The sequence below is a fragment of the Chinchilla lanigera genome, unplaced genomic scaffold (assembly GCF_000276665.1).
Source record: "Chinchilla lanigera isolate Chin_1 unplaced genomic scaffold, ChiLan1.0 scaffold00035, whole genome shotgun sequence".
NCBI lineage: Eukaryota > Metazoa > Chordata > Mammalia > Rodentia > Chinchillidae > Chinchilla > Chinchilla lanigera.
Window position 1 is genome coordinate 4,398,516 of NW_004955436.1, and position 14,555 is coordinate 4,413,070.

The window sequence follows — 14,555 nt, forward strand, 5'->3', positions numbered from 1 at the left end:
TGGTGTGGGTGTGACTCCTCCTCCCGTCTGTGCTCCCGGCCCGGTGTGGTGTGGGTGTGACTCCTCCTCCCGTCTGTGCTCCTGACCCTGGTGTGCTGTGGGTGTGACTCCTCCTCCTGTCTGTGCTCCCGGCCCTGGTGTGCTGTGGGTGTGAATCCTCATCTGCCATTGCTAGTGTTAGCTGCTATTCTGATTTTCTTCTCCCTTTGTCCTGTTCATCCTTCCTCTCTTGCAGCCTTCCACGTGGCCTTGTGATACTCAGGTGAACCTTGTTCTCTTCCATTTTCATTTTCTCTGATTTTTTTTTTTGTACCAGGAATCGAACCCATTGCCTCAAGCTTGCCAAGCAGGCACTGTGCCACTGAGCTGCACCCTCACCGCCCCATTTTGTCTTGTGAAAAGTCTTTCTTCTGAGGAGCTTTTTGCTCTTTCTGGGTTTTCTCCTTCACTACCGCTCTGTCCCTGTGGAAGACCCTTGCAGAGCTCTGAGCAAGGTGGGAGCATTAGTTCTCCCTCAGTCGTCAGCTTTCTCTCCAGTGCAGTAGCTTAGCGGCGTCCGTCTCCACTTCCCATCCGTCTCTCGCGTGTTGCCTGGGTTGTCACCCCGCCACCTCAGCAGCACCTTCTGAGAAGCATCCCTTCCTTTGAAGCTTGGCTTCCTACACCGGCTGGTGTCACCACCTGAGTGAATTGAGCTTCCTCATGATGCTCTACTTCTTGTATTCACCCTTGCCGGCCGTTGTTGATTCTGTCAGTCATGTCTCCATTCAGAAACCAGGGCCTGTTACAGCAGCCCTTCCTAGGTCACAAGACTGAAAGAAACTGCCCTCGTTCTGGCCACTGCAGATCCTTGCGGCCTTCGGCTAAACCACCTAACTCAGCCTGAGCACTGACCATACGAGCTTGTCCTCAGTGCCTCCTCAGAGAGAAGCACTCACAGGCCTTAGTCCGCTGAGCTGTGTGTCTGCTCTCGGTCTCTTTTGTTTCTTCTTAGAGGAAGTGCTTCCCCTGTAGACCAGTTCGTATACCTGTCCTCTTGCTTATTTTTCCTTTATTTTCCTAGGTACAGATCTTCCCTATCTTAAAAACAAGCATTTTGACTTAGCGGTCTGCTTCTCTTTGTTCCATCACTACAAAACTTTAGAAATGAGTGGCTCTGTTTCTTACATCATTTTTACGCAGTGCCTTCTGAAACCTTGCATTGCTTCTGTATAACCGAGCGCTACCTGAGTTTCTCGTAATAAGTGGGCTGAGTAGTTCTTTCCCGTCCTTTTTGGTTTTCCCTAACCAGTCTACTGCGCTATGATAGTAGAAGAATGGAGGAGGTTCGTTGTGAAATCAGGTCTGGTCTGTTCATTGGCTTCTTTGGATTACTGAGAAGCTGTGTTATTAATCTGGGAAGTTAGCTACTCTGAGTTTCTCCACTTAGTAAGTGTAGCTGATGCGTAGTACGAAGGGCTGTTACAAGAAGTAAGAATAACGAGGACTGGTGCTAACTGTGCTGTGACGTCGTTGAATGTTCTATCCCAGAACTCTTTTTTATTTGAGGTGATCTCCTTCTTTACTTGTGCTCTCCCTAACCATTCTGTCCTTCTCAGGAGCTTCGCTGTTTCCCTCTGTCTTCTGTTTGTGGTTACTCCCCAAGGCACCCATGGTTTTACCCTCTTTTTCCTACCTCTCTTTCTGCTCTTCCTCTGTGAAGAGATTTGGGCAGGTAGGATTGTTCTGCCATGCTGATCTCCAGTTCATCAGCTTTAAAAGTGGACTGGGCTTGAATTCTGATTCCGTGCCTTTGGGATCATTAGTTAGATCTTGCCTCATCTTACATTCAGTGCCCAACTTCCTTTTTTTTGGTGCCGAGAATCAAACTCCTGGCCTCATGCGTGCCAGGTAGGTGCTGTGCCACTAAGCTGTATCCCAGCTGGTGCCTCGCTTCCTTACTCCCCAGACGAGCTCGCTTACAGCTTCCCCGCTTTCTCCTGCAGTGCTTCCAGACTTCTTTCTACTTGCTCAGGAGAGTTACCCTGGATTACCTGATTGCTTCTGTCTCATTGCTCCCTAAGTCCTGTGTAGTGTGTTAAATCCACTCAGGTCCTGCTGGCTTTGTATTTCACTGTTACTTTCTCATCCAGGACCCTAGTTATTTATCCTAGAATCATGCTGTATTTTCATAAACTAAAGAGATGGCAGAGATAGGCTGAGTACACTGGCGATGTGTGGCCAGTCTGTAGAGCTCTGCTGGGTGACCCACGGTGCAGTCAGCCGGAGGGCTTGGCCTCTGGACTCCAGCAGCTGCATCTGTCCCTCGCCTGCCGTCTAGCTTTGATTTTGCAGCGTGTGCCTGCTGGGAACGTGGGAGAGGGACCCTGGCTTGGCAAGGAGGCGGCTGAGGAAGACAGGTGAGGGCACCATGCTGACCTTCTTGGGTGTCCGCCTCAGGAGAGCAGCGTCCGGTCAGGTCTCGGAAGTCCTGCCAGGCCAGGGACGCAGAGGTGAGCAGTCGTGTGCCGTCTGCTTCCGGGCTCTGAGCTCTGTGCCCGCTCAGGAGCAGCAGGCGAGATGAAGAGGAAGGAAGTAAAAAGCACAGAGCAGGCAGCGGTGGTTCTGAGACCACTGTTACAGGCGCTTGATGGAGCCTTGAGGAGGGGCCAGCGTCGCGAGCAGGGAGGAAGAGTGTCCCCGTGGCCTGTGCGCCTTTCACTGAGTGACCACGTCTCCTCAGGTGGTTCGCGTGGCTTAGGGCCGGGAGGTGGGAGCAGCCCTCAGCAGCCGGCCCTGCCCTGCTTTGAACGCATGTGTGTAACCGCTGTCAGCTAAGGACTTCTGTGTCGTTGGGGCTAGCCTTACCATCGCTCAGACATGCGTACCTTCTTTGTAGTTGCCAGGGCGTCGTCACCTCCAAGTCCGCGCCGTCCTTGAGGGACCGAGGCGTAGCACAGGCCCTCTCCGCTTCCATCGTGAGTGTGTCTCTGCCTGCTTTCCTCCTCCTCGGTCTTCGAGTTCCTGGCACCTCTGAGTCGCACCGTCCTTCCTTGCCCTGCTGGTCATACCTGAGTGTGTGGGCTCTTTGGCATTGGTCTTGTCTTCCAGACTGAAAGCTCTCCTGGAGCTCAGGGATAGTGTTTCTGTCATGGTGTTAGTTACTTCCCGGATGTGCAGGGAATCCCCATGGGATGACTGGTTTGAAGCCTTGACTGAAAGGACAGTTTCCCGTAAACCAGCCGGAGTGCAGAGTAGTGATCTTAACACGCAGGACTTCCCACGGTGGGCGAGGTTAAGAAGAACCAAAGAGCTCTGTCTTGCTGCCCAAGGGCTCGCTTGGTGGGGACAGCAGGTGCCAGACAGCGCAGGTTTTGTAAGTGGGTCAGCTAGTGAGCAGTTGCTGGGTGAGCGTTCAGGGTCAGGACCCGGTACTCAGGCGGCCTCGGTGCCACAGAAAGCCAGAGGCATTTAGGGAGAGAAAGGTTAAAGGTCGTGACGCTGAGTGAAGTAAGATGGAGGAGGAGGGAATTCGGGAAAGCCGAGGTTCCGAATCGCAGGGGTTTGCCCCCACGTTTGAAGAGAAGCTCGGTGCGTGAGAGCCTTCTTGCGTGCGGCTGCCTGCGCTGCTTTTGTTTCGTTCTCCCTTTCTTTCCCACATTTCTCTTCTGAACCCGTTTGCCTGTGTGGAGAGTTCTAGTGCAGGAGTTAGAGCTCTTCGCTCACATGGTTGTATAAAAACTTTGAACACACAAGTCTTTTAAAGTATTTTTTAAACTTATCATCTTTCTTGTTTGGTCTTTCAGCTTTTCACTAGTTCTGTGCAGATGAATCCCACAGATTACATCAATAATACAAAAGTAAGTTTTAATTCATGTTGCTGTCAGGACCCATAGCTATAAAAATCTGAAAAAGCTTCTAGTAAGTAGAGAGCAGTGTCCTCCCGGGTGCAAAAGCATTTCCTATGCTCATCCTGTATGCGTGAACAAGACAGTAAAATGGGAGGTGAGATGTTAAGCGTGGTTTCGGGGCAGATCATTGCAGAGCTCTGCTGCGCATGGAGATGAACTCAGTATGAATCAGAGGTCACCAAATCTTGCCCTGTTTGGATACCATTGAAATCAGTGATAAAAAGGATTTCTTCATGTTTTATGTGCTGCGTTCCATATTCTTACTTGTCCTCTAAACTTTAGCTTTAATTGAAAATTTATTGCTACTTATGTTAAGTTTCACCACTGCATTAGCATGCATTAAAAACTTAGGAATATATACTAAGTGCAAGGGACTCCTAACTGGGATGCAAGGAGCATTCGGGAAGTGGGGAGTGGTCCGCAGGTGCGGAGGAGCACAGCTTGCTGTCTTGACTAGGTGTGTGCTCCCTTCCCTCGAAGTTTTTAGCAGCCCTTATTTTTCATGCAACTCAAATCAAGTGTGAATTTAAAAATATGAAGTCCATTTTACTTGATTCCTGTTCTATATAATTTAAGAGTGAGCACATGTCAAACAAATATGAATAATTACAGTGATGGGGATAAATAGTTTCATTGTTACTTGTGAGGAGATAGCCTGACTAGATTTTCTACATTTTCACAGTGACAGCCTGGCTAAGTTAGAGCTTGAAGAATGTATGAATCAGGAAGTGGTTATGCATTCAGTATTGGAGGGATTCATATCAGAGTTGGCATGCTTAGGCCAAGTAGTGTTTCTGGTTTTGTTTTTTTGTTTTTTTTTTTTTTGGTTTTTTTTTTGTGGTTTTTCTCCGGTACCGGGAACCGAACTCACAACCTTGCGCTTGCCAGGCAGGCGCTTTTGCCGCTGAGCTAAATCCCCAGCCCCCGTGTTTCTGGTTTTGTAGGCTCTGTTGTCTTTGTCCTGACTACTCAGCACCTCAGTTGCAATGCAGAGGGAGTTACAGACAGTTCAGGAAAGACGGCGTACCCTGTGCCTGTGACATGCACCCGTAATTCCAGCACTGCTAGAGCCTAGCCTGGACAGCTCAGCGACCTAGTGGGACCGTGCCTCACAAGAGAAATGAAAAGGGCTGGGGAACCTCATTGCAAAGCCCTGCTCCAGTCACAAAAATACAGTTAGTTAATTAATTAATTTGTAGTTCTGTTCTAATAAAACTTGTGTACAAGCAGGCAGCACGCTGAATTTGGCATGTAGATCATTGTTCACTGATGTTTATAGTGTAAGATTCTGTTGGTAAGTTCAGCTGTTGTAATTCATATTTTCATCTTTGAGCGTTACCAAGTCATACACCTTAAACTGAATAGACCTATATATCATGTATTACTCTAGTGAATGTGCTTATTGTTTACTTATTGCTCGACAGTGAGTCTTTGTTTTCGGATTGTCTTCCTTTAAAAGTCAATAGTGTGAATACAGTTTTTAGAAATAGTTAAGTATCAAATTGCATAGTCTATGTTGCTATGAAAAAATTACATTGGAGAGCAACGTTTATTATAGTTTTGAATTTAGATCAGTGTTTTCAAGTAATCAGATCTTCTGCCTCATTGAATTGTTCATGCTGAGGAAGATAGGGCATAGGTGAAAAGGTTTTCCTGACGAGGGTCCCTCTCCTTGGTGTGGCTGGCCGAGTGGCCACTATGATGAGAATTTTCACCATTTGTCATGCTGGTTTTCATGTTTTAGAAAACAAGTGTTATTCTTAGAAAATACCTATTCTAGGGAGTATATAAACGTGTTCTTACATTATGTTTATGTATTTATTGTGAATGCTAAATGATGAAATACTGTAATGTAAACTTCTGGGAAGATTTAATCATTTCTCTTTATTTTGGGTCTTCTTTCTGAATCCTAGGAACTTACACTATTTCATTTTATAATGAATATTAAGGGGCTTTTAGGACTTTTTATGTAGATGTTTGTTTCATCATGTTATTAACCAGCTTACAGAAATCTAGGATTAAGTTATTCAGAAAAAGTTGTGAACCTCAGCACCTCGATTTGAAGATCACTGAAAAGATTATAATTTCCTTATCACAGTCAGATGTAAGGAGAAAAGACGGTGGTTAAACAGTCCATTTAAGTGACAAAGACAATTTAAAAGAGCCACAGAAGAGAAGAGTCACCACCTCAGCCTGAGACTTGCAAGTGCAGGGCTGGTCTAAGGATGTCCTGCTGAGCTGCTCCACATGTTTATGAGCGAGGAGAAATGTGTGACACATTTTTAATCCGAGCTGTTTGAAATGACTTTAATTGTTTAAGGAGCTAATTATCTCTCAGCATTTGAAACCATCTGTCTTTGATCCATTCCCGTGCTTTACCCTTGACACATTTTGTCTGTGTGCATACCCGCGCCCCCTTCCCAACTCCTGTCCTCTCGGGTCGGGCTCTTTCCTTAATCCCTCCGAGCACACAATTCTCTGACCCAGTCTTGGCGCCTGTGCTCTCATTTCTGTGTGCTCCGTGTTCCTGGTGTTTCCCTTTCCCGCGTATTTCAGGTAGCGTATCAGTGTTTGTGTATTGTGTCAGTTTTAATTTTCTAGTACTTTTCTGAGCCGTACAGTACATGAAACCAGTATTTTTACATTTTTTTCTTCCAGTCTGAGAATAAAGGACTGGAAGCTACCAAGAATAATGTTGTTCAACCCGTTTCTGAAGAAGGAAGAAAACTGAAGTCCAAACCAGGTAGATACAGAGGTACTACGGCTTTTGGTAGGTTTGTTTTCAGACTGAAAACTACAGACCGCCAAAGAAGGCCTGGTGGTACTGAGCAGTTTGATCACAGAGTACCCTGGTTTGCCTCTGTGCTTAAGTGTCTCGAGGTTCTATCAGAGAGGGAAAATGGAGTGAGTAAGGTCGTGGTTGAGAAGTCATTTTTTCCTCTTTAGACTGGGCAGTCTGAGTGAACTACCTTTCTTAATTATCAAGTAAAAGCCTGGCTTCTGTGCTTTGTGATTTAATAACCTTGTGCCTGGAGGGAGCGCATGGCCCTGGCCAGCCGTGTTAAGTGTGTGCTGTCTTTGCAGACAAGCAGCTCATCCAGTATACGGCCTTTCCCCTGCTGGCCTTCCTCGACGGGAACCCCGCGTCCGCCGTGGAGCCGGGGAGCACGACAGCATCGGCAGAAGCTGTGTCCTCTGCGGAGAAGCCCATAGAGGTGGACGAGCTCCTGGAAAGCAGCCTGGACCCAGAGCCAACCCAAAGCAAGCTGGTGCGCTTGGAGCCATTGACTGAGGCGGAAGCCAGCGAGGCCACCCTATTCTATTTATGTGAGCTGGCTCCTGCGCCCCTGGATAGTGATATGCCACTTTTAGATAGTTAAACCCCCAGGACGCGGACTCAACGTGTATATATTCATCAGAATGATGAACTATTTATTTTAAAGTATCGTTCGGTACTTTTTTGTAAGTTGCTTTGTTTTGTTCTAATCGGACACTGTGGGGTGAAAGCACCGCCCTGCTTTCTCTCCGCACGTTCTGCAGAGCTTTCAGGTGTCACTCAGCTGCCCGGCACGGGGCCTCATGCGCACCGCTGGCGCGGCTTTCAGTTGGAACGCCACTTCTCCAGTCGTGGTAATTTGGGTTTCCTTTCAGTGTGACCACTGACCGAGTTAAACTTCTGTTTCACTTGTTCCATGCTGTCCATTCAAGTGTAAGTCACTGAACTAATGGATTTCTTTAAGCTTTGTCTGTTTGTTACCTTTATTAAATATTTCCCCTTGGCTTCTTTTGAAAACTGGGAACATAAAGTGCCTGTATCTTGTAAAACTCTGCTTTGTCTCCATCCGGAGAAGCTCACCTGCGGTCGCAGGAAAGGCGGCGCTGACGGTGCTCCCTGGCTGCCGCCCCAGCTCCGTGCGCAGCCCAGTGTGGGCCGGCGTGGGGTCAGCCCAGCCATGGAGGTGGACTCATTTTAAGTGGAAGTTTCTGGTTTGTGTTTTTTTGAACCATACTATTTAGTAAAATAAATACAATGAATATTGAGTACTTGTGTTCGTTAACATGTCTTCTTTGGAGGTGGTACCACACAAATCAGGTTTTCCTTCTCTTAGGAAGAAAGTGGCTTTAAGCTGTCTCTTGTCCGTTATTGTCGAGATGTGAGTCACACCAAGGTCTTCGTGCCTCATCTGAAAGAACGGGCTGTGTGGTGCAGCAGTGGGAGAATGGTTCTAAATTTCATGTATTTTAAAGTTGTGCTTTGTTGAAAGACCATGCTGGCTTGCTTTCTGTGTTTATAATAAAGACCTGGGAGAACCACGCCTCTCGTTGTTGCAAGTAAGAGCAGTGTTGCAGGATGCTGCGAACAGAGGAGTGGGAGAAATAATTAACTCCCCTCCCGGCACTGGAGCAGTGGACCAGAAGAACTGCAGAGCCTTACGGCTAGGTGCCGTCACCTGAAACCACCTTTAGGCCCGCACTGGAAGCAGTGCGGTTAGTTAGTGCTCAAGCACTGCTGCAGAGCTGCTGAAGGAGCCCAGGGCAGCCTTCTGGTTCAGTCTTGAGTCTCTCTTTCTCTCGGTGTCAGAATTTTCCTTCTGTGGTGTTAAGATTTGAAGGAAGAGCTAGTCTGACAAGGCCCCGGGTTCAAGCTTCAGCCCCACAAAACAAAAAGTAAGGCCCAGCACAGAGGCTGAATATTTTAGGTGTTGACCTAGGAACAGTGGGCTCTGAGCGACTTTTTATACCTTGGCGCCCTGGATTTCAGCACGAGCTAAAGAAGTCATTTTCCTAAAGCTTGTTAGGGTAAGGACAGCGCAGAACGGGAGAGGAAGTGCAAAATACCTTTTGTTTCCTTCCCCTTTCTCACTGTAGAATAAGGTTCATTTTCTTGAGGGCATTTTGGAGCTCTAAAGCTCTCTTAACAACTCTGAAAAACTATTGCTATTTTAACATACAGTAGTCGTGTACTTTTAAAAATGTATCTAAAGGAATCAAAATACTGATGATTTGATAATGCAATTTCCCCCAAAGAATCATCCAGCTTTCGTAAGTTACACGTTGATTTGGGCCTAGTCCTCTAAACCCCCCCTGCCCCCCCAAAAATGAGCTTTCTAGGTGTTTAAAAAACCCATCTATATTTAAACACAGATGATCGTCAGTGTGAGTATACCTTGTCTGTGGTAAAAACTTTAGCTAGTGGCCATGCCATTTCCTCTTCCTGTCAGCAAGGTGTTTTTCCATCTGTGCAGTGGGATAACTAGCTGCATAGGAGAAAAGATGTGTAGCACGTTGGTGTGTTGTGACCCTTGCCTTCACACACACACACACACACACACACACACAGTCCTGACTGGCTTAGCACGTTCTCATACTCGCCTCATAATCTTTCCCTTTTGTGTATTTGCAGTCCCTCATAATGCCCATACCTGACCTCTACCACATATCAAAAATTAGTAGTATGAATATGTGTTCCACCAACCATGTGCGATTGTGTGTGTCTATGCGTGTGAGAATAAGCCAGAGACCCACACGTACACAAGTATGGACAGAAAAAATAAGAATGATCAAACTAATACTAGTTACATTTCAGGACACATGCTTGCTAATACTGTCAAAAAGACTTTTTTCAAATGTAAAGGAAGGTTTTTATTACCTTAATTTTCAGTATTCGCACTGATTCAAGTGGTTAAGGAATGAATCTTAAAGTGGTTTTTGTTGTGCATTTAGCATTGAGATCTCACTTTGCAAAGAAAACCCTCACGTGGACCTAGGTACACAATGCAGGCGGCTTGAGCCACCGCCGGCTCATCCCGGTGCGCAGCTCGTACCACTGGTGGTAAATGGAGCTAATCACTCTTACTGGTCTTTGTACTAATTAAGAAAAAGTCTTATGAATGGGCCAAATTAATTGCCTGAATTGGAATTGCTTCCTAAATATAAAACTTAGTATCATTCATACTAATTAAAATTACAATAATTTCACTAAAATAAAAAATGTATAATCATGAGTAGTTTGTCAGTAACTCATTCCCTAAATTTGAACACAGTTTACAAATACCCACTGCTGGTGTGTAGAAAACGCATTTACAACTGCTGTACCACAAATTTAGCTGTATTACCATTCTTTTACCATTGTAAGGTTTTCCTTAAGGACCTGTAGTATGACGTCAGGTCTGCTAGACCAAAGCCTTTGAATTACGGTAATCAAAGACCCCTTGAGAGGTGGTACAAGTCCCCCTGTGGGACAGGCAAGCACAAGCTCGCTGGATCCAATAAATTCACATCAGTTGCCTGGCGGCAAGACAGAATCAAGGCCTCATTGCTGAGCACGTTAATGCAAGCAGTGTGCAGCTTTCAAGGGTGCACTGGGGAGGGTGAACCTGGCTGCTTGAGTCAGTTCATTGGCCAGGTGCCCGTCAGTCCTGGACACAGGAGGGGCGCACTGAGTTATGTCTGCCTCCACGTTACCTGAGGTTGATTTGTCAGTGTTTCGTGTTCACTAATACAGTCTTAAATTTTGATGGCCTTTTAAATATAAAAAGTAAAAATTGGTCAGAGTTTACAACTTTTAGTGGCATAAACAGGTCTTTAGATTTTATAGGAAGGGTAGGTACTGAGCATCAACTTTATTTGTAAGAAATTTCATCACTAATACAAGTTGATGATACAGCAGGGTATTTTGTTTCAGAGGTGTTCCTCAGTTCTTTAAAACTGTACTGAGGTTATTTTTATGCTGTTACCAGCAGTTGACTCAGTCAGATCACCTTTTAATTTTGTTGAAAGCGAAATTTTTTTTAACTCTGTCATTCTGTTTCTCAACAGTATTTTTAAATGTCCACCTATGGGGCAGCAAGTTTTTCCAACGTGCCTTGGTCAGATCTAGTGGTAAGAGGGGCACCCCTGTCTCTGGACAGAAGGAGTAACAGTTACGAGGATGAGACCTAGTTTTGAAATTCTAGTCAAGCAAATCAGCTTCTAGTGCACATGAGGGATGAAAATGGGATTTAATATGGGATGAGGTTTCTTCTAAAAATCCAGTTTACCAGAGGAAAGTACTGAAAATCTAATGCAAGATATAAAGAAAACACAAATAACTAGAGTAAGATGAGTTTTACAAGTGTAGCTGAACTTTATTAGATATTGTGAAGAATACATGTAAAGGTAGAAAAGTGGATTTTCTACAAATGTATTACGCAAACAATACAGCATGCATAATCCTGTAACTGCTAAATTTTACCAGTAAACGTTTTCCCTGCAGGAAACTCCAGAGGTAGTATTTTCCCAGTGCGTTCCCACTAGTGTGACCAGGTGAACTTCATGTGGGAGCAACAACACACCCGTGTTTACATGTGTTTACACATAGGAGTGAAGCGAACGCGAAGACACAAGGACCGAGGGACGCAGCACTCTCATTACTTGTGAGGTATGTGTTGTTTGAGAACGGGGTTTAATTGGATGTAAGGTTGCAAATTTAGGACAACTATTAAAGTTTAAAAAAGGGGAAAACAGAATCCTGTAAGATGGCTAAATAAGGCCGGGCATGATGGCGCATGCCTGTAATCCCAGCACTGAGGCAACTAAGGCAGGAAAATCACAGAAGTTTGAGACCAGGCTGGGCTACATGGACAGTTCAAAGTCAGCCTGAACTGTACAGCAAGATTCTGTCAAAATAAAAAGCCCAATTACATTGACAAAAAGAAAAGGAAGACAAAAATAGAACGAAGACCACAAGTAAACAGTAATAATGTACATACTTATCAGTAACAACTTTGAGTGTCAGTGAGCTAAATGTACCAATTAAAAGAGATGGTCAGAGTACAGTGAAAAAAGGACCCAACTATGTTTACAAGAAACCCACTTTGAGTGAAGGGAGACAAATACACTAGGCTAACAACCAATCAAAGGAAGAGTACCTACATGAATTTCTGAGAGCAGACTATAGATCCAGGTTTCCATCAGGTACTACATAATGACAGAGGGTCCACTGTCCAGAAACATAACCATTCTCACCTGTACCTACCGAAGAAAAGTATCAATACGTAAGGCAAAAACTAACATCTGCAGGCAGAAATAGAAATAAGTCAGTATTCTAGTTGGGGACTTCATTCCTCTACAGAAACGGGAGACATCCAGCAGACATCATTAAGGACGTTGAACTCAACACCAGCACTGACTGACTAGATTTAACTGCATACACACCTAATACATACCACACATACGTACACACCTAGATCTCACCGACATACACGATTTCATCCGGTAATGGTACATGTTCAAGTTTGCACAGAACATTCACCTAGATACAGGATATTCTGGGACATAAAATATATCTTAGCAGATTTAAACAGGTAAAAATCAGCATCTGCTCTCAAAATGGAATTAGCTACAAACCGGTGGGGAAAAAAAATAGGAAAAAAAACTCAAAAAGACATTAAGCAACACATTTCTCAATAACCTGAATAAAATACCCCCACCCCCAAATTTTAAAAGAACTTTTAAGTAAATGAATTCATCAAAATCAGTGGGGTATAGTGAAAGCAGTTCACATGGAGAACTTTTACAGCATTAAATGCACATCTAAGAATGGTCCAAGCTGCCAGCCTAGAAAACCAGAAAAGGAAACTAAATCCAAAACAAATAGAGCAGAAACCAAAGAAACTGGAAACAAAATCAATGAAACTAAAAACCGATCTTTGCAAACCCTCCTGACAGCTAAGAGAGACAGACACAAATGACTAATGCCAGACGTGAATGAGGGGTTGGCTTCAGATCCCATGGACACTATGGGAATAATAAAGGCAAACGATGAACAAGCAGATGCCCACAAATGTGCTCACCCGGCAAAAGGAACCAAGTTTTTGAAAGATAATCTGTCAACTAGATAGGCCTGTATCTTTAAAAACAACCAATAATTAAACAAAACACCAGTTCCCATTTGACTTCACACAGACTCTAGCAAACACTGAAGGAAGAATCTACGCCAATCCTCTAGTCTCATCCACAGTAAAGGCAGATGATACTTCCTAATTCAATGAGGTCAGCATCACCATACCAGAACCACAAGAAAATACCACATGACAACCACAGACCACAACCTCTCATGAACATAGATGCAGAATATTAACAATTAAATGTTGAATTGAGTCCAACAACATATAAAAACTGTACACAGGACAGAGATTTGTTCCCAGTATGTAAAGATTTCAGTTCAACATTTCAAATACAACACTGCATTTTCAGCTCAACATCTGAAAATCAGTATCATCAGGAGGCTAAAGAACAATAGAACCCATGACCGTATCAATAGATGGAGGAAAAGGTTTTTGCAAAATCTAAACCCATTCCTGCTAAAACAAAAACAAAACAAAAACCGTTGGCAAGGGACAGGAACTTTTTCAGCTTAATACTGTTATTGACAACAGAAAGCCTACAGCAAAACACTTACTGATGAGAAATTAGAAGCTTTTCCACCAGATCAAGATAAAGGTGAAGAACGTCCCCTTGCGCTGTTGCTTTCCATCATCACAGCTAAGGCAGTAAGGTCAAAAAGGAAATAAAGGGCGTAAGCACTGACTGGAAGAAGAAAGTCCCCTTAGCAGATGACTCAGTCATCTCTCTACATAACACAACAGAACTGCTAAACTATTTCTGGAACTTGTACGACGTTACAGCAAGGTTACAGAATACTACATGGTTAATAGGCAAAAGCAAGTTTCTTCCCTAACAGGAGCGAACAACTGGGATTTGCAATGTAAACCAGCATCATTTACATTAGCACCTCCAAAATAAAACAAGCAGAAGATGTACCTGAAGGAAAGCACAAACTGATGAATCAAATGAAGAGCCTAACAAAGGGAGAGGACATGTTCCCCAGGTAAACAGAGGACTGGATAGTGGCGAATGTGAGTTCTTCCCGGTGTGATCCGTAGATGGAATACAATCCCAATCAAAACCCCAGGAATACTTCGTGGACAACGATCCATTGCTCCTGAAGTTCCTATGAAGAGGGACATTACCCCAAATAGCTAACAGTTCTGAAGAAAACCGACGTTAGGACTGATACCACCCATCTGTTATTCACTATAAAGCGATAATAATCAAGACCATGTAAACTAGAAAAAGAATACATAACACAACAGAAACCCCACAGACTGACCCGCATACACTGGTCAACTGATCTGTAACAACGAAGACAATATAATGGAGCAAAGATAGCCTTTCCGCAAACGAAGCTGCACCAACAGGCAATCGGCATGAAAAACCTGAATCTACGTCTATAGTCATTACATGTTTCAAGAACTTAAAATGGGTCACAGAACTCAGTGTAATATGCAAACTGTACAACTGGGGCATAACAAGAACATCTGCATGACCTTGAATTTGGTAACGACTTCCTAAAATACAACACCAAATACACAATCTACGAAAGAGCAGAGAAGCTGGACAGTCTCGAGAGTGAAGGCAAACGTCAGAAGGAAGCATCTGCAAAAAGAAGTATCTGTCAAAGCACGTTGCCTAAAATATACAGATTTTCAAAACTCAAATAACTAATCTGACTTCGAAAGGCATTATTTACAGACACCTCACCAAACATGCACATACGGTGAACACATGAAAAGTACACCATGGCAACAGGAAAATGAACACAGAACAGTATGGCGAAGGCAT

General features: G+C 44.4%; 1 protein-coding gene across 7 annotated transcripts in view; it reads left to right on the plus strand.

Annotated features, from left to right (window-relative positions):
* Hsf2 (heat shock transcription factor 2) overlaps window positions 1-8,204 on the plus strand; it is a gene marked incomplete at its 5' end in the record, with an annotated part of 19,222 nt that extends 11,018 nt beyond the window's left edge. For 2 of the 7 annotated variants that reach the window (XM_013516603.1, XM_013516604.1), the window contains 3 exon segments: window positions 3,786-3,839; window positions 6,549-6,645; window positions 6,975-8,204. In XM_013516603.1, the coding sequence (XP_013372057.1) occupies window positions 3,786-3,839; window positions 6,549-6,645; window positions 6,975-7,270 (447 nt within the window). 7 annotated transcript variants of the gene reach the window in all.
* Between the last annotated feature and the right edge of the window lie 6,351 nt (window positions 8,205-14,555).